Source organism: Mauremys mutica, chromosome 13, assembly GCF_020497125.1.
Source record: "Mauremys mutica isolate MM-2020 ecotype Southern chromosome 13, ASM2049712v1, whole genome shotgun sequence".
In the NCBI taxonomy this organism is placed as follows: Eukaryota; Metazoa; Chordata; order Testudines; family Geoemydidae; genus Mauremys; species Mauremys mutica.
The window spans coordinates 58,451,437-58,471,877 of record NC_059084.1 but is presented as its reverse complement, the minus strand read 5'-3'; the positions used below and the strand labels follow the sequence as shown (position 1 = coordinate 58,471,877).

The window sequence follows — 20,441 nt, the reverse complement described above, 5'->3', positions numbered from 1 at the left end:
CTGATGAGTTCAACAGTCACACAAAGATAAATATGGGCTACTCATGTGAAACAGAATTTGCAAGATCATATACCCTGATTGGCCCATTAATATACATATATATATTAGCTTAAAATCACTGAATTCGTGTAAAGTTGTCAATGAGAACTCTTGCCCGCCTGTATAGTTACCTTCTCTCAAGGAGTCATTTCAGGTAGTAGAACTGCCGTATGGAAATTACCAGGAGAGAAAAACTAAGAATCCGCTGAGTTACCTCTGATGTTACCATGGCCCCACTTAAGAATGAATCTCAGCTATGACATTGCTATATGCACCAGCTAATCCAAATCTAATGATTAGACACAACCTTTCTTAACAATTTAGCTTTATTAAAACAAAATGAAGCCTACATACATATTTCAAATACGTTCTAATTGAACTGCATTTTGATTCCAGTTTTACAATCACTCTGGACAAATCAGGAGAGAGGATAAATGTGAACTTTCTGAAAGAGCACATTTTGAATTATTTCATTAGTATGAAGTAAGTCTCATATTAATTTGAAAGTCATCCACACACAAAGAATAAGTACTCTATGTTCAAGGAGGAGACACTGTACGCTTCAGAGATGAGTGCAAATGGAGGTGCAGATTTGGCTTGGTGTACAAATTTTTCTCCAAAACATGTCATGTGACCATAAGTCAAATAAGTAGAATCTGCCCTTGGACACAAAAAGTCCTGATCGTGCTAGTCTAGAAAAGAAAGATGAATTAGAGCTACGCATGAGTCAGTTTGCAGGTTCATATATCTATGATTAGCTTGAAATGCCTGTACTCCTGTAAAAGACAAAAAATCTAAGGAGAGCTTTTCTCAAGGCTTCCTTTACCTCCTTGTTTCTCAGGCTGTAGATGAGGGGGTTGACCAAAGGGGTCAGGACTCCATAGAAAACAGAACACACTTTGTTCAAGACCCTCAGTGCATCAGAGTCCGATAGTAGATACACAATGATGAGGGTTCCATAGAAAATTGTCACCACGATGAGGTGGGAAGAGCAGGTGGAAAAGGCCTTCTGTCTCCCAGTGGTGGACGGGATTCTCAGGATGGTGGTGATGATACTAACATAAGATGCAAGGGTCAACAGAAATGGAGGAAATGTGAATAGGGAGGAATGTATGACAGCTGAAACCTCCAGCCAGTGAGTGTCACTGCAGGACAGTTTCATTATTGGACTAAAATCACAAAAGAAATGGTCAATTTCATTGGGACCACAGAATGTTAATTGTGACATCACAGATATTAAGAAGGCAACAGACACAAATCCACCTATCCATGACCCGACCGCTAGCTGGAGGCACAACCTGCCGTTCATCAGGGCTGCATAATGAAGAGGTTTGCATATAGCTAAATACCGATCATAAGACATCACAGATAGTAGACAACATTCTGTGCCTGCCAGAGAACCAAAGAAATATAATTGTATGATGCAGCTGGGAACAGAAATGGTTCTGTCCCCAGTCAGGAGACTGTCCAGCATCCTGGGCAGCATGGTGGAAGTGTAGCTGGTCTCCAAGCAGGACAAGTTCCCCAGGAAGAAGTACATGGGGGTGTGCAGGTGCTGATCAGTCACAACTAGCACAACAATGAGGATGTTCCCAGCCATGGTCACAATGTAAATCACTAGGAACAGCAGGAAGAGAAGAACGTGAAGTCCAGGGAGATCCCCAAATCCCAGGAGGATGAATTCTGTCACGGTCGTTTGATTTCCCTGGCATTTGTTTGCTGTGGGTTTCATCTAAGGAAATAAAACAAATTCTGCCATTTAGAGTCTAGCTTCCACTGCAAAACAGTCAGCATTTCATTTCTGGCTTCTCTCTGCTAGTTGCTATCCCAATGGTTGAGTGAAGACTCCAGATAGCAGAGGCATGCTGGGTAAAATTTCAAAAGGACCTAAGTTAATTGACATTGGAAATGTTACTGCTGTCTAGTATTTCTATGATTGAACACATCTCACCTTCAGCTTCCTGATCATGTCTTATGTGTTACATTAGCCACAATATCTGAAATTATCCACTCCACTGGAATCTGTCCACCAGATTCCAGTGGAGTGGACAGTAGAATTTGATTGCAGAAACCTGGGTTTTCTTCCTTTCTCTTTCTTTCCTTGACCTTGGGCTTACACTTCCTTTCTCTGAGGCTCTGTTCCCTCCATTACAAAATAGTTGATGATGATATCACTTACCATTTTCTTAATGTGTCTTGAAATTTAGAGATCTTTCTCTCTCAAATCATAGAATCATAGAACTGGAAGGGACCTCGAGAGGTCAGCTAGTCCAGTCCCCTGAACTCATGGCTGGACTAAGTATTATCGAGACAGTCCCTGACAGATATTTGTCTAACCTGCTCTTAAAAATCTCCAATGATGGAGATTTCACAACCTCCCAAGGCAATTTATTCAAGTGCTTAACCACTCTGACAGTTAGGAAGTTTTTCCTAATGTCCAACCTAAACCTCTCTTGCTGTAATTTAAGCCCATTGCTTCTTATCCTGTCCTCAGAGGTTAGGAAGAACAATTTTTCTCCCTCCTCCTTGTAACAACCTCTTATCTACTTGAAAATTGTTATCATATCCTCTCTCAGTCTTCTCTTTTCCAGACTAAACAAACCCATTTTTTTTCAATCTTCCCTCATAGGTCATGTTTTCTAGACCTTTAATTATTTTGGTTGATCCTCTCTGGCCTTTCTCCAATTTGTCCACATCTTTCCTGAAATGTGGTGCCCAGAACTGGACACAATACTCCAACTGATGCCTAATCAGAGCGGACTAGAGAAGAATTATTTCTCATGTCTTGCTTACAACACTCCTGCTAATACATCCCAGAATGATGTTTGCTTTATTTACAAAGGAAAAAGTGTAACACTGTTGACTCATGTTTAGCTTATGGTCCATTATGACCCCCAGATCCCTTTCCGCAGTACTTCTTCCTGAGCAGTCATTTCCCATTTTGTATGTTTGCAACTGATTGTTCCTTCCTAAGTGGAGTACTTTGTTTGTACTTGTCCTCATTGAATTTCATCCTATTTACTTCAGTCCATTTCTCCAGTTTGTCCATGTAATTTAAAATTATAATCCTGTCCTCCAAAGCACTTGCAATCCCTCACAGCTTGTTATCATATGCAAACTTCAGAAGTGTACTTTCTATGCCATTATCTAAATCAGGGGTGGGCAAAATATGGCCCGTGGGCCGAATCCGGCCTAACATTTCTGACCATCCTGCAGGCTCTTTGTCTGCCCCCTCACAAGCTCCAGGCTGCTAAAAGTCCCGCAGTGCAACAGGGCGCTCAGACAGGCTTTCTGCCTGCCATGGCCCCACGCCACTCCTGGAAGAGGCTGGATGCTGCTGGTATGTCTCCGTGCACCCCCCAACACTACCCTCAGGGATCCCATTGGTTGGAAACTGGACAATGGGCGCTGCGGGGGCAGTGCTTGCAGGTGCAGGCAGCACACAGAGACCCACTGTCTCCCTCTCCCCAAGGGGCACACAGAGACATGCCAGCAGCAGCTGGCTGCTTCTGGGAGTGGTGTGGGGCCACGGCACTGAGCACTCCGCTGCACCGCCTGCCGGGAGCTGCCTGTAGTTAATGCCTGCTGGCCAATTCATGCACCTCGCACCCCCTCCCACACCCCAACCTTATGCCCCAGGTCAGAATCCCCTCCTGCACCCAAATTTCCTCCCAAACTCCCGCACCCTCTCCTGCACCCCAACACTCTGCACCAGCCCAGAGCTGCCTCCTGCACCTCAACTCCCTCCCAGACCCCGCATCCCCTATATTAATAGAGTAGACCTGTGCAGCCTGTGATGACTTACCAAAATTCGTGGAGTGGCCCCCCTGCAAAAATTGTTGCCACCCTGATCTAAATCATTGATGAAGATATTGAACAGAACCGGACTCATGACTGATCCCTGTGGAATCCCATTCATTATGCCCTTCAAACATGACTGTGAACACTCATAACTACTCTCTGTTATTATTCCCCTCCCCCCCATAGAGTAATAGGCCTATCCTGTCCTTGATCTTTCTCTTGCTTCTAATGTATTTGTAGAATGTTCTCTTGTTACCCTTTATGTCCCTAGCTAGTTTGATCTTGTTTTGCGCCTTGACCTCATTAATTTTCTCCCTACATATTTATGTTATTTGTTCATATTCATCCTTTGTCATTTGACCTAGTTTCCACTTTTTGTAGGACTCTTTTGATTTTTAGATTATTGAAGATCTCCTGGTTAAGCCATGGTGGTCTCTTGCCATACTTCCTATCTTTCCTATGCAGAGGGATAGTTTGCTCTTGTTCCCTCAATAATGTCTCTTTGAAAAACTGCCAACTGTCTTCATTGTTTTTCCCGTTAGACTTGCTTTCTATGGGATCTTACCTACCAACTCCCTGAGTTTGCTAAAGTTGCCTTCTTGAAATCCATTGTCTTTATTTTGCTGTTCTCCCTCCTACCATTCCTTGGAATCATGAACTCTACCACTTCATGATCACTTTCACCCAAGCTGCCTTTCGCTTTCAAATTCTCTATCAGTTCCTCCCTATTTGTCAAAATCAAATCTAGCCCCTCCCCTAGTAGCTTTCTCCACCTTCTAAAATAAAAAATTTTCTCCACTACATTGCAAGAACTTGTTGGATAAACTGTGCTCTGCTGTGTTATTTTCCCAACAGATGCCTGAGTAGTTGAAATCCCCCATCACCACCCAGTCCTGTGCTTTGGATGATTTTGTTAGTTATTTAAAAAAAGCCTCATCCACCTCTTCTTCCTGGTTAGGTGATCTGTATTAGACATCTACCATGACACCATCCTTGTTTTTTAACATTTTTATCTTTACCCAGACACTTTCAGACAGTCTGTCCCTACTTCCATCTCGAACTCAATCCAAGCATATACATTTTTAATATGTAAGGCAAAATCTCCTCCGTTTTTTCCCTGCCTGTCCTTCCTGAGCTGGCTGTACACATTTTAACCAATATTCCAGTCATGAGTATTATCCCACCAGGTCTCTGTGATGCCAACTATGTCATAGATGTGGTCATTTACTATCGTTTTGAATTCTCCCTGCTTATTCCCCATACTTCCTGTATCAGTATACAGACATCTAAGATACTGATTTGACACCCACTCTCCCAGTTCTGTCCTGTCTCTCCCTTATCCCTGCTAAAACAGCTCATGCTCTCTCCAAATCTCCACTAAAGGGTAATCAGATAGCATGTTCATTTCTCAGCAAGGATACAGAACCTGGGACCACTCAGAAGATAATAAATCCTTCTTAGAATTTTAACCTAATTCAGAATGCAGAAGCTGAGGATTCTGAAATGCTGAAAGTTATTTCAATGGGACATATTCATCGAACAGCCACAGAGAGAAATTTTCAGTGAGAAAAATGGGGCAGTATGGTTGAAATAAGATTCCAGGATGGTGACTCCATGTGTCATTCTGAAGCATATTAAACCTGAAAAACCAAAAGGAATCTGGTAAAAGGTGGAAACATGGATAAATAGCTGAGGACCAGTACAAAAGTATATGACAAACACATTGGGAGAAAATAAGAAACGCTAAGGCACAAAATGACTACAATCCCAATAAGAAGAATAATTATAAGTACATTAACTAGGAAGGTGAAAAATAGATGACATCAAGAAGGCTGACAAATCAACACTATCACCCTCACAATAAAACAACTATCCCACACAATAAACCTGAGCACACATAGTCTCTCAGAGCAGCACACACCCACACAGATCAACTCAAATCTGCCAGCACAACAGAATCCCCACACAAATCATCACAAGCACTCACACTGCAACTCAACCAGCATAGCCAATAAACCCAATCACACATAATCCCTAACGGAAACACAAAACCCTTATTAACATACACAAATATCAACACAAATGTCCCAGTATAACACAATCCAAACAGAAATCAACATAAACAAATACACAGCTTCACCAGCAAACCCAATATCCCCAAACATCACTCTGAACACCAGACTGTCTATTGAGTCTGTATCACATGATGGAAAGAGCTACACGAATGGTTCAGAACTCTTTCCCTTTAGCTTGTCCCCAGGTTCCATTATCAGTGGGATTCATGGTCTGTTATTGGCCTGTTTTTAAGGTCTCAGCCATTTTGAGGCTTTTTAACACAAATGAGTTTCCAAATTACCCTTGTGTGACAGAAGAGGTTTTCAGCTCCTAGCAAAGGGTTAAGCTGATTGCCTCCAGGGATAGAAGCCTGCCACAGGGACCTGGCTGACAGGGCAGCTGAAGAGAAGGTAACATTTGGAAGAAGAAGGATCTCTGAAAAATGTAGAAAAAAATAGCTCTAACTTTTAAAAGCTTTTAATTAATCACTAATGGATGGAAATTAAGATGTTGATCTCGTTTCCTCTCCATGCCTTCCTTTCTTCTCCTCTTTCCCTCCCATCGAGACCGTTTACCATTCTATTCTTATGTTTTGTGGGGGAAATCAATAAAATATAAACTAATCAATAAATATAGAGAAATGTGCACACTTAAAAGTGCATTACAATGACTGGGTTAACATGGAGAATAAAATGAAGATTTAAGCATTTTAAGGAGTTAATTGGGAAACAATTCCTCTCTCACTTACCCCAGTATAAATCAGGAATAACTGCACTGAAGCCAAGAGATTCACTGCTCGAAAGCTGGGGTAAATGAGTGAATGACACCAAAAGAGAGGTTTCTTCTTCTTCTTCTTCTTCTATTGTTTAATGTCTCTATATAAAGTCCTACCTAATGCACCTGCACAGACTCAGATTATCACTTTCACAGCACCATTCCCCATGTGATGATTTGCAATCACTTCTATATGCTTCGGTGCCCACATGGGAATTGTTCCCAAAGAGAATCTACTGTGGTGTTGCCAGGCAACCTGAACCACCTTTGTAACAAATGGCAAAGAGGTCAATCTTCCGGAACAACACAGGGTTTTCTCTTACGTCTAATAGAGGGATGAGTTTAGGATGGACAGCTCCAATCTGTGGGGGCTGGAAAAGCTGAGATTGAGCTGACTAGTTATGAGACAAAGCAGCAGAGATGCCAAATATGATTGTGATTCCTAAGGCATTGCACTGCAGTGACGGTGCTGTAGAGTGGTCCCATGTTGCTGTAATGTGATGTGGACATGCAGATGTAGCATCCAAATACAGATGTTTAAAAGGGCAGCCAGCCTCATGCCCCATGGTTATAGGTGACCCTCCATAAGCCTGATGCAGTTAAACCTTTATTACCTCTTTCCTTCAACATTTCAGTATGTCCCTCACTCTTCCTGCATGGGGGAGAGAAGGCAAATGTTTCCTCCTCCTGAATGGGTGTCTTTGTTCCCTTTTCATCTCCAAGCCCTTCCTAGGGTGTGACCCTCCTTCCACAATTCATGAATAGTTCAAACCGTGTTGTACACTGTGACCATCAGGAAGAACAGGGCCCTGTGTGGGGTATTGTGGAGATGTTCTGTTTCTTCAGCACATCCTGAACTTTCCATTCTATCACATTCAATAATTGGGATTGTTCCTCTTTTCCAGCCAGCCATCTCTTCTCCTTATTTCTACCACGCCCTGGAAAGTGCCTCTCCAATACATTCTCTCCATGATAGAGATGTACGGCAACTCCCAAATGAGGGACACACATTGAGGGACTAACTGAATTCTTACTGAGGCAAACTTCCTGTGCGGTTATTGAGCAACTCACATGAGTCACAATGAGGCCCGAGGACTCACATATGATTGAATTTTGACCCCATTTCCTATCCATTCTCCCTGAAACTTAACATGTAAAGATGTATATCACTGGTATGACATCCCTCAGATCTAGAAACTTGGCCCATAGCTGAGGGAAATTGGAATGTCTGTGCATGCTGCAACCATGGGAGGAGGGAGTGATAGCTCAGTGGTTTGAGCATTGTCCTGCTAAACCCAGAGTTGCAAGTTCAATCCTTCAGGGGGCCATTTATGGGAAGTGGGGTAAAAATCCATCTGGGGATTGGCTCTGCTTTGAGCAGGGGGTTGGACTAGATTACTCTCTGAGGTCCCTTCCAATTCTATGATCTCTCCTCTTTGGCAGATCAGTAAGAATTCAGACAGTTTTGTGAATGTGTGCCATAGTGTAAATATACAGTAACTCCTCACTTAACATTGTAGTTATGTTCTTGAAAAATGCAACTTTAAGTGAAATGATGTTAAATTAATCCAATTTTCCCATAAGATTTAATGTAAATGTGGGAGGTTAGATTCCAAGGAAATGTATTTGGGGCAGACAAAAGGCATTATATACTGTATAGTACTGTACTGTGGTGGGGAGGTGCCCCTGGCTTACCCCTGCAGGTCAGGGCTGGGGGTGCAGGGTCTGGGAGGGATTTAGGGTGTGGGAGGGAGCTCAGGTTGGGGTGCAGTGTCTGACAGGGAGATAGGGTGCAGGAGGGAACTCAGGGTGGGGGTGCGTGAAGAGGCTCAGGGCTGGGGCAGGCAGGAGATGCAGAGCACTTACCTGGGGCAGCTCCTGTTTGGTGCAGGGAGCCACAATTCTGGGAGCTGCTCCCCACACACATACTCCCACAGGCAGGGCCACCTGGAATGCAGGGGGTTTAGGGGCTGCAGGGCCCTGGGCTAAGGGGGCCCAGGGGCCCTGGCCTGCAGCTCTAGAGTCCCTTTCAGAATGTGGCCCTGCGAGCACGGGCTGGAGGACTCAGGAGGCGCAGGGGCAGCCGCGCAGCCAGCGGCCGGAGAGAAGCAGTGCTTTCCCCTTCAAAGTGAAACTTCTCTCTGGCCGGCTTTGAAGGGGAAAGTGGCGCTTCTCTCCGACCGCTGGCTGCGTGGCTGCCCCTGCTCCTCCTGAGTCCTCCAGCCCGTGCTCGCAGGGCCACATTCTGAAAGGGACTCTAGAGCTGCAGGCCAGGCCCCCTGGGCCCCCTTAGCCCAGGGCCCTGCAGCCCCTAAAGCCCCTGCATTCTGGGTGGCCCTGCCTGCCACGGGGGGGGGGGGCAGTTTCCCTGCTCGCTTGCTTGCTCCCTCCCTCCCAGAAAGTCCTAAGTGCCACCAAATAGCTGTTTAGCAGCGGGGGAAGCGCTGGGAGGGAGGGCGGAAGGGAGGGGGAGGAAGTGGAGAAGCAGAACTTATGCAATGCTCCCTTGTAAAGTCAGCCAAAGGACGTTATAAGGGAGCATTGCACAACTTTAAACGAGTATGTTCCCTAATGGAGCAGTGACGTAACTTCGAAACAACATTAAGTGGGAGGACGTTAAGTGGGGAGTTACTGTACCCCATTTATGTGCAGAAAATCCTGTCTCCCTCTGGAGCCTGGATCAAGCATATATAGCAGCCTGACACTAATTTACATGTACATGAATTATTCCTTTAAGTCAGTATAGGGGCCTGAGTTTTTGATTTAATATCAAAGAAAGAAAGAAAGAAAGAAAGAAAGAAAGAAAGAAAGAAAGAAAGAAAGAAAGAAAGAAAGAAATTTATCTTGGCCCATGCACATATATCTTATGTGCTAATTGTTATAAAATTTGCAGATGACACCAACAGAAAAGACAGACATGGACAATTTTGGCAGTACAATTTTAGTTTCCATTCCTAATGACCTGTCAGGAAGCAAATTACTGCTTCCAGGGACCAAGGGAAGAGCAGAGAGGAGGGAACTGTACCTTTCTGAGTCAGAAACCCGTCCCTTGGCTGATCCTGGGGCAGTGTAGCAGAGACCCACCACCTCTCTGAAGAAACACTGGAGCAGGAAGCATATATGCCAAGGCATCAATGAGAACTCTTGGCCCACCTAACTATTTAACTTCCCTTCTTCACTAATTTGAGGTCATCAAACTGAAACATTCATATTACAGGAGATGAAGAGTGGGTATTGGCAGATTTACCCCTCATGTCACCAGGGTCCCAGTATGAAGTAACCTGAACTACTGACATGACCATGAATAAAATGTATTCCTAATCTGGTTATTTTATAACATTTTTCTTAACCTAGAGCTTCATTAACACCTAATGTCTTCACATGTAACCTACACAAATATTTTAAATGAGTTCCAACATAAAAGAAAGTATGAAGAGTATGTTTTAGTCCAGTTTTAAGATCACTCGGGACAAAACTAGAGCTGACAAATGCTAAATTTCTTAAGGATCTTATTTTAATTATTTTATTCTCATGAACTAATTAAAATATTTACTTGCAAATTCATCCACTCTCAAAGGAGAATAAGCCAAATGCAAGGAGGATGCACAGGTTTCTTCAGACATGAGAGTGGGTCTGAGGGTGCAGTGAATATCTAGGGATATGGCTCGGTGTCCTAATTTTCCTCCAAAATGAGTCAGATGGCTGCAGGTAGGCAACACCCAGACTCTACACTTGGATTCAGGAACTTCTGATTCCGAGAATCATGCTGTATTCATTTAAAAAACCAAAAATTTACGGAGAACTTTTCTCAAGGCTTCCTTTACCTCCTTGTTTCTCAGGCTGTATATGAGGGGGTTGAGCAATGGGGTCAGGACTCCATAGAAGAAAGAGAACACTTTGTTCAGGTCCCTCAATGCATCAGACTCTGAGACCAAATACACCATGATGAGAGTCCCGTAGAAAATTGTCACCACAATGAGGTGAGAGGAGTAGGTGGAAAAAGCCTTTTGCCTCCCGGTGCTGGATGGGATTCGCAGGATGGTGGAGATGATATAAACATAGGATACCACCGTCAATAGAAATGGAGGCAGGGTGAATATGGAGGAAGATATGAAACTAGCAACTTCCACCATGTGGGTGTCAATGCAGGAGAGTTTTATTATTGGACGAAAATCACAAAAGAAATGGTCAATTTCATTGGGGCCACAGAATGTTAATTGTGACATCATAAATATAAAGATGGAAACAGACATAAATCCACCTATCCACAACCCAACTACTAGTTGGAGGCACAACCTGCCATTCATAAGTGCTGTGTAATGCAGAGGTTTGCATATTGCTAAATACCGATCATAGGACATCACAGATAAGAGAAAACATTCTGTGCCTGCCAGAGAACCAAAGACATATAATTGTGCAATGCAGCCAGTAACAGAGATGGTTCTGTCCCCATTCAGGAGACTGGCCAGCAGCCTGGGCAGGATGGTGGAGGTGTAGCAGGTCTCCAAGCAGGACAAGTTCCCCAGGAAGAAATACATGGGGGTGTGAAGGTGCTGATCAACCTTAACTAGCACAATGATGAGGATGTTCCCAGCCACGGTCACAGCATAGATCACTAGAAACACCAGGAAAAGAAGACTATGAAGTTGAGGGAGATCCCCAAATCCCAGGAGGATGAATTCTGTGATGTTCATTTGATTTCTCTCATGTATGTTTGGCATCAATTTCATCTAGGGGAAATAAAATAAATTTGGAATTGAGAATCTAATGTCCATTATAAAACAGTCATATTTTCAATACTGGCTTCTCCCTGCTGGTAGCCATCCCAACAGTTGAGTCAAGAATCCAGAGGGTGTTGGCATTTGGGGTAAAAGTTTCAAAAAAAGGCCAATGTTAATTGATATTGGAAATGTAACTACTGCCCGGTATCTCTATGGTTGAACACATCTCACCTTCAGCTTCCTGAACATGTCTGTATAATACTATAGCCACAATGTCTAAGGTTATCATTGTAGATCAAGGGGAATTAAATTTCACTCCATTGGCTTCATACAGAAACCCCAGAATAGTCCTGTTGCTGGGCTGATACTTCATTTACACATATTTGTACTACAGAGTCCATCTTGCCCTGAGATACCGTGTGAAAGAACCTAGGATGGATAGTTAGATTAAGGAGGTCTGCCAATGCTTCCTTTGCTACGGTTTCTGTGACAGTTTGGGAAACTTGTCTTTGTCCATTTTATCATTCCATTTAGTTTTGTAAATGTAATTTCTAACTGGAACCATCATCCTGGATGGGATTAATTCTTCTGTAGAAGGAAACATGGAATAGGTCATGGGGAAGTCATGCCTCGGTAGCAGTGACAATGGTATCAAGGGCCATCAACACTGAATGTCTCGCGTCTGGTGTAACAGTGGGAGTGTTGAGAGATCCATGTCTTGGAACATTGGCCAGATATTGCTCATATCCAAGTGCATCAGCAACACATGGGATTTAGATGTTCGATCCAGTCATAACAATCTGGTGTCTGTTTCGAGAAAGTAATTGATCCAGGATGTTATGTCTCAAGCTAGGTTTTCTCCTTGACCAATATTTGAAATTGGCCCAACAAATAAACCCATAGGGGATTAATTAATCTAAAGTGGTGACTTTTTTGTCTGTTAATTTGTTTGTTTGTTGTGTGCTTGCTGCTTCACTGACATTATAATGTGGTCTAGGGTTTTGTTGGTTTTTTTTGCTGGGGGGGGGGTCTGTGTGCTCAGCCTAGGTGCCTGCTAGACTTCCTAATGAAGCTTTGATCCCTACACTCTTCAGCTCCCATTAACCCTTAACCAGGGAGTGAAGCTATTCAGGGAGAACAGAGATTTAAAAAGCCAGCTTCTAAGTGATCATAGGAGCTAGTGACCAGGAGCAGCAAAGAGGGGAGGTTTGCAAGGGAATTTAGAGAGGGAGTGGGAGAGCTAGGTACATAAGAACATAAGAACGGCCATACTAGGTGAGACCAAAGGTCCATCCAGCCCAGTATCCTATCTACCGACAGTGGTCAATGCCAGGTGACCCAGAGGGAGTGAACCTAACAGGTAATGATCAAGTGATCTCTCTCCTACCATCCATCTCCACCCTCTGACAAACAGAGGCTAGGGAAACTCTTCCTTATCCATCCTGGCTAATAAACATTAATGGACATAACCTTCATGAATTTATCTAGTTCTCTTTTAAACCCTGTAATAGTCCTAGCCTTCATAACCTCCTCAGGCAAGGAGTTCCACAGGCTGACTGTGCACTGTGTGAAGAAGAACTTCCTTTTAATTGTTTTAAACCTGCTGCCCATTAATTTCATTGGTGGCCCCAAGTTCTTATATTATGGGAACAAGTAAATAACTTTTCTTTATTTACTTTCTCCACACCACTCGTGATTTTATATACCCCTATCATATCCCCCCTTAGTCTCCTCTTTTTCAAGCTGAAAAATCCTAGCCTCTTTAATATCTCCTCATATGGGACCCATTCCAAACCCCTAATCATTTCAGTTGCTCTTTTCTGAACTTTTTCTAATGCCAGTATATCTTTTTTGAGATGAGGAGACCACAAGTGTACGCAGTATTCAAGATGTGAGCATACCATGGATTTATATAAGGGCAATATGATATTCTCCATCTTATTCTCTATCCCTTTTTTAATTATTCCTAAGATCTTGTTTGCTTTTTTGACTGCCGCTGCACACCTGATAAGCATTCTCTAAACTTAGGGCAATATACCCTCCCCCATCCCTTCCACCCCCCAAAACACAGAGAAACAATACCCAACAAAAAAGCTGCAGAAGAAAAAATAATGCAAGCAGAAGTCCAGCAGCAGAGTGGGGGCTATCCAGTTCATTGCACTGACTGCAGTATATACCATTACCTGCCTTGTGAGCAGATGGGGTATATGTCAATTCGGTGCAAGGAGTTTACGACCCTCAGAGACCGAGTATGGGTTCTGGAGACCAGAGTGGCTGAACTGCAGGAGCTAAGGGAGATAGAGAGGTACATAGATAAGACTTTCTGGGGCACAGCAAAGCAGTTCCACTCCCAGTCTGACAGCTTCTGTGCTGTTGAGGAGGATGAAAGTCATGGGGAAGGAGAACACCAAAGTGGAGCAGAGAGAAACTATCCCATAGTTGGAACCCTTCTTCCATATGTTGTCATGCCATCCTCTTGCACTGATGATACCTGTCCTAGGGAGGGATACACACTCACTAAGAAGAGCCAGGAGGATTCAACCATTAGAAATATAGATAGTTGGGTTTGTGATGATTGGGTGAACCACATGCTGAATTGCCCGCCAGGTGCGAAGGTTGCAGATCTCTCAACACACCCAGACAGATTTATATGCAGTGCTGGGGAGGAGCCAGTGGTACCACATCGGTGCCAATGACAAAGGAGAAGGTAGAAGAGAGTTACTCCAGACCAAATTGAGGTAGATAATTTAAGAGATTAAAGTCTAGGACCTTCATGGTAGCATTCTCTGAAATGTTTCCATTTCCTCCCGCAGGGCCAGTTAGACATGCAGAAATTCAGGGTCTCAATGAGTGGATGAGATGATAGTATAGAGAGGAGTGGTTTAGATTTATTAGGAACTGGGGAGCTCTTTGGGGAAGAAGGAGACTATAGAGGAAGGATGGTATCCACCTAAATCAAAATGGCACCATATTGCTTGCATGTAAAGTTAAAAATGTTGTAAAGGAGTTTTTAAACTAAAGGCTTGGGAAAATAATCAGGTGCATTACAGAAACTTGATGGAATTGTATAGTATAGGAATGGCACAGTAGATCATGCAATTGGGGCAATGGCACTATCTGTGAAAGAAAGTGTAGTAGAGTGAAATGTAGTAAAAAATCTTAAATGAATCAAACTATACCCTAGAATCTCTATGGATAGAAATTCCACGCTTGAATAATAAGAGTATAACAGTAGGGATGTACTAATGACAGCCTAACCAAGATGGTGAATGTGAAATGTTCAGGGAGATTAGAGAAGCTAATCTCAATAATAATGGGGGAACTGCACAAAAATGAGGATGCTGGTTCAAAGTAAATTAACTGTCTCAAAGTGAAATGCCTTTAAGTTGCATGGAAACTTTTTCAAAACACCATAATAGAGGCTTGAATTAAATACATACTCCAAATTAAAAAAAAACATAGTAAGAGGATCACAAAATGTGCCATCATTGCTAAACAATAAAGTAAAAGAAGCAATAGAGGCAAAGGTAATTTGTTGGGGAAGACTCAATATGTTTTTTTTTGTAAAGGGAAATCACGCCTCACTAATCTACTCCAGTTCTTTGAGGGGGTCAATAAGCATGTGGACAAGGGGGATCCAGTGGATATAGTGAACTTAGATTTTCAGAAAGTCTTTGACATGAAAGGATCTTAACCAAATAAGCTGTCAGGGGATGAGAGGGGAGGTCTTCTCATGTATCAGAAACTGGTTAAAAGATAGGAAACAAAGGGTAGGAATAAATGGTCAGTTTTCAGAATGGAGAGAGGTAAATAGTGATGTTCCCCAGCAATGTGCACTGGCACCAGTACTATTCAACATATTCATAAATGATCTAGAAAAAGGGGTAAACAGTGAGGTGGCAACATTTGCGAACGATACAAAATGACTCAAGATAGTCAAATCCAAAGCAGACTGTGAAGAGCAAAAGGATCTTCAAAACTGGGTAACTGGGCAACAAAATGGGAGACGAAATTCAATATTGATAAATGCAAAATAATGCACATTGGAAAACATAATCCCAACTATACATATACAATTATGGGGTCTAAATTACTCAAAAAAGATATCTTGGACTCACTGTGGATAGTTCTCTGAAAACATCCACTCAATGTGCAGTGCCAATCAAAAATGCTAACAAAATCTTGGGAATAGGGATGGATAATAAGACAGAAAATATCATATAGCCTCTATATAAATCCATTGTACCCCCATATCTTGAATATGCATGCAGATGTGGTCGCCGAAGCTCAAAAAAGATACATTGGAATTGGAAAAGGTTCAGAAAAGGGCAACAAAAATGATTAGGGGTATGGAACGGCTGCAGTATGAGGAGAGATTAATAAGACTGGGACGTTTCAGCTTGGAAAAGAGAGAACTAAGGTGGGATATGGGATATGATAGAGGTCTATAAAATCATGAGTGGTGTGGAGAAAGTAAATAAGGAAGTGTAATTTACTCCTTCTCATAATAACACCAAATGAAATTAATAGGAACCAGATTTAAAACAAATGAAAGTAAGTATTTTTTCACACAATGCACAGTCAACCTGTGGAACTCTTTGCCAGATGATATTGTGAAGGCCAAGACTACAACAGGGTTCAAAGAAAAACTAGATAAGTTCATGGAGGATAGGTGCATCAATGGCTATTAGCCAGGATGGGCAGGGATGATGTCCCTAACCTTTGTTTGCCAGAAGTTGGGAATGGGCAGCAGGTAAGGATCTCTTGATGATTACCTGTTCTGTTCAGTCCCTCTGGTGCATCTGGCACTGGCAGAAGACAGGATATTGGACTATATGAACCTTTTGTCTGACCCAGTATGGCTGTTCTTATGTGCTTATGCGCTATAAAAACTGGAAGTTAAATTCTACTGGGAAAAAGAGAAAGGAGCATAAACTCAAGTGTGCAAGTGTAATTAGGCTGGTCAAAAAAGAATTTGAAGAGCAACTAGCCAAAAACTAAAAAAAAAAAAAAATAGCAGCAAAATTGTTTCTAAGTACATCAGAAGCATGATGTCTGCTAAACAATTAATGGAATAACTGGACAATCAAGTGCTCAAAGAGCACTCAAGGAAGATAAGGCCATTGTGGATAAACTAATTTAATTCCTTTCTTCAGTCTTCATGGTAGAGGATGTGGAAGATATTTCCACACCTGAGACATTATTTTTAGGTGACAAATCTGAGGAACTGTCCCAGATTGAGGTGTAACTTGAGGAGGTTTTGGAACAAAGTGATAAATTAAACAATAATAAGTCATCATAACCGAATGGTATTCACCCAAGAGGTTGAAAGTAACTCCATTGTGAAATTGCAGAACTATTAAGTGTGGTATCATTTAAATCAGATGACTGGAGGATGACTGGAGGATAGCTAATATGACATACATACTTTTAAAAAGGCTCCAGAAGAGATCCTGGTAATTACAGGCTGGTAAACCAAACTTCAGTATCAGGCAAATTGGTTGAAATTATGGTAAAGAACAGAATGATCAGACACATAGATGAACATGATTTATTGGAGGAATGTCAGTATGCCTTTTTAAAGGGAAATCATGCCTCAACAATTGTCAAGATTCCTCCCTCACTCTGAACTTTAGGGTACAGATGTGAGGACCTGCATGGACACTTCTAAGCTTAATTACTAGCTTAGATCTGGTAACACTGCCACCATCCAGAAATGTCAGTGTCTGGATCACTTTCTGTCCCCCCAAAACCTTCCCCTCCCTGGGCAGCCTTGAGAGACTTTTTCACCAAGTTCCTGGTGAATACCGATCAAACCCCTTGGATCTTAACACAAGGAGAATTTAACCATCCTCCCTCCCTTCCCCCACCAATTCCTGATGAGTCCAGATCCAATCCCCTTGGATCTTAACACAAGGAGAATTTAACCATCCTCCCTCCCTTCCCCCACCAATTCCTGATGAGTCCAGATCCAATCCCCTTGGATCTTAACACAAGGAAAAAATCAATCAGCTTCTTAAAAAGAAAGCTTTTAATTAAAGAAAGAAAGGTAAAAATTATCTTTGGGAGAGATTAGCATACCAGCTACTCTCACAGACAAAAGATTTAAAACACAGAGGATGTTCCTCTGGGCAAAAACTTAGTACACCAATGAAAATACCCCAATACCCAATTTGATTATACCTCTAATTGCACAAGACAGGTTACAAAGAAATAAACATAAACCTATTTATTCCTTTCTAAACTTACTACTCTGGTAAGAGGCTGGTTCCTTGATCTTTTTCACTGCGGCTGAAACTGAGACTCTCAACAAAGGAAAACTTCCCTCCTTCCTTTTGAAACATCTTGTTCCTCCATTGGTTCCTCTGGTCAGGTGTCAGATAGGCTAGGTGAACTTTTAAACCCTTTACAGGTAAAAGAGGCATTAACCCTTAACTATCTGTTTATGACAACCATCTATTAGATTTATTAGAATTCTTTGAGGAGGTCAACAAGCATGTGGAGAAACAAGCATACAGTAGATATACTGTACTTAGCCTTTCAGAAAGACTTTGAAAAGTTCCGTAACCAATGTAAGTGGTCATGGGATAAGAGAGAAGTTCCTCTTAAGGATCAGGAAGAGACTCTGAGACATAAGCTGTTGTATGAGAGACCTGCTTACAAAATCTGGCAAAAACAAGGCTAATATTGCAAAACCACACATTCCTAAAAAGTGCTAAGTACAGAGTACTCACGCCAATTAGTGCTCATCCCCTATTCATGAATCCAGCACCTTAAAAAATCAAGCCTACAGCTAGAACCCAATATTTCAGAATTCAAACAAAGACATTGGAATAGTTACACACACACAAAGAGGCACACAACCCAATGCACACAGTTATAGAGGTATGCATGCCCTAGTCAGGAGAATCTAGTAATTTTCCAGTGGGTGCAGGAGCATGACTCACATACAGTGGGAACATGAAATGCAGAACCTGGGGCCACCCAGAAGATAATTAGCCCATTTTAGAATTTTGATTGAATGCAGAATGCAGAAGCTGAGGATTGTGAAAGGCTGAAAGTCATTTCAATGGGACATATTCACCGAATTGCCATAGAGAGAAATTTTCAGTGGACAAAATGGGGCAAATAGGTTGAAATTCTAACCTTTCTCTGTGTCTGACTTGGTTACAGTCCATACAGAGAAGATTCCAGTATTGTGACTGTGTTTCATTCTGAATCATATTAAGCCTGAAAATCAAAATGGAGCTGTACAAAAGATGGACACATGGACAAATAGATAAGGATGACTAGAGAAGTATACAACAGGGATGTAGGGGCACAATCTAAAAGGCTAAGGTACAAGATGACTTGCACCTAGCAAGGGACATAAAAGACAATAAGAAGAGGAATTATAAGTACATTAGCAGCAAAGAAGAAAAAAATGAAAGAGCAGATCAGCTACGTAGTAGGGGACGTGAGCTTATAACGAATGACATCAAGAAGGCTGACAAATCTGCACAACCACCTTCCCAATAAAACAACTTGCTCACACAATAACCCGAAACACACATAGCCTCTCACTGCAGCACACACCCACACAAATCAACCCAAATCTGCCAGCATAACAGAACCCTCACAGAAATCATCACAACCACTCACACTGCAACTCAACCAGAATACAAGATAAATGTAATCACACATAGCTCACAACCAAAACACAAATCCCTTCTTTACCACACACAAAAATCAACACAAATGTTCCAATACAACACACTCTACACATAAATCAATACAAACAAATACACAGCTTCAGCAGCACACGTAATAACTGCAAACATCACTCTGAACACCAGACTGTCTATTGAGTCTGTATCACATGATGCAAAGAGTTACAAGAATGGTTCAGAACTCTTTCTCTTCAGCATATCTTCAGGTTCCATTATCAGTGGGATTCATGGTCTGTTGCTGGCCAGTTTTTAAGTTCTCATCGATTTGGGGGTTCTATAACACACATGTGTTTCCAAATTACCCTGGTGTGACAGCACAGGCTTCCAGCTACTAGCGAATGAATAAGCCAACTGCCTGCCGTGATAGAAGCCTGCCACAGTGACCTGGCTGAGAGGGCAGCCAAAGAGTAGGTAACATTTGGAAGAAGGTCCTCAGACAAATTTGGAAGAAATAGCTCTAACTTTCAAAAGCCTTTGATTAATCACTAATGGATGAAAACTGAGCTATCACCTCCCTCTTTTTGTCTCCCATCAAATCCTTTAACTTTCTGTTCTTTTTTTGTCTTCTTTCTATTTTCCCAACAGTTTCATTTTCTGTGGGAAATCAATTAAATATAAATAAATCAAGAAATATAAATAAATGTGCTCACTTAAAAGTTCATTACAATGACTGGATTAACATGGAATATAAATGAAGATTTAAGCATTTTAAGGAGTTAATTGGGAAACAATTCCTCTCTCACTCACCCCAGTATAAATCAGGAATAACTGCACTGAAGCCGAGAGAGATGCACTGCTTGAAAACTGGGGTAAGTGAGAGGAGAATTACACCAAAAAAGAGGCGTCGTCTTCTTCTTCTTCTTCTTCTATTGCTTAATGTCCCTCTATAAAGTCCTACCTAATGAACCTGCACAGACACAGATTATCAATTTTACAGCACCATTCCCCATGTGCTGCGTTACAATCACAATTATATGCTTTGGTGCCCATATGGAAATTGTTCCCAAAGAGAATCTACTGCGGCATTGCCAGGCAACCGGAGCCGCCTTGGTAACAAACAGAGAAGAGGTCAGCCTTCTGGAACAACACAAGGTTTTCTCCTACATCTGATAGAGGGATGGGTTTAGAATGGACAGTTTCAATCTGTGAGGGCTGGAAAAGCTGAGATCGAGGTGACTGGTCATCAGACAAAGCAGCAGAGAGGCCCGGTACGATTGTGGTTCCCAAGGCATTGCTTTGCAGTGACTGAGCTGTAGTGTGGTGCCATGTGCTGTTAAGTGGTGAGGACATGTCGATGCAGCATCAGAATGAGGAGAGATTAATCAGACTGGAACTTTAGACT

General features: G+C 42.2%; 2 protein-coding genes across 2 annotated transcripts; both read right to left on the bottom strand.

Moving 5' to 3' along the window:
- Window positions 1-758: 758 nt before the first annotated feature.
- LOC123348643 (olfactory receptor 11A1-like) lies at window positions 759-6,836 on the bottom strand. Its single transcript, XM_044986223.1, has 2 exons — window positions 6,787-6,836; window positions 759-1,771 (listed from the first exon to the last, which is right to left on the bottom strand). The coding sequence occupies exon 2, from the start codon at window positions 1,769-1,771 to the stop codon at window positions 794-796; it is 978 nt and encodes a 325-aa protein (XP_044842158.1). The 5' UTR covers window positions 6,787-6,836; the 3' UTR covers window positions 759-793.
- A 3,609-nt stretch (window positions 6,837-10,445) lies between these two features.
- LOC123348644 (olfactory receptor 1020-like) lies at window positions 10,446-20,074 on the bottom strand. Its single transcript, XM_044986224.1, has 2 exons — window positions 19,847-20,074; window positions 10,446-11,399 (listed from the first exon to the last, which is right to left on the bottom strand). The coding sequence occupies exon 2, from the start codon at window positions 11,397-11,399 to the stop codon at window positions 10,446-10,448; it is 954 nt and encodes a 317-aa protein (XP_044842159.1). The 5' UTR covers window positions 19,847-20,074.
- Window positions 20,075-20,441: the final 367 nt, after the last annotated feature.

Bases quoted from the DNA above. Each gene is read 5' to 3' on its own strand.
- LOC123348643 (XM_044986223.1), bottom strand. From the start codon at position 1,771: ATGAAACCCACAGCAAACAAATGCCAGGGAAATCAAACGACCGTGACA.
- LOC123348644 (XM_044986224.1), bottom strand. From the start codon at position 11,399: ATGAAATTGATGCCAAACATACATGAGAGAAATCAAATGAACATCACA.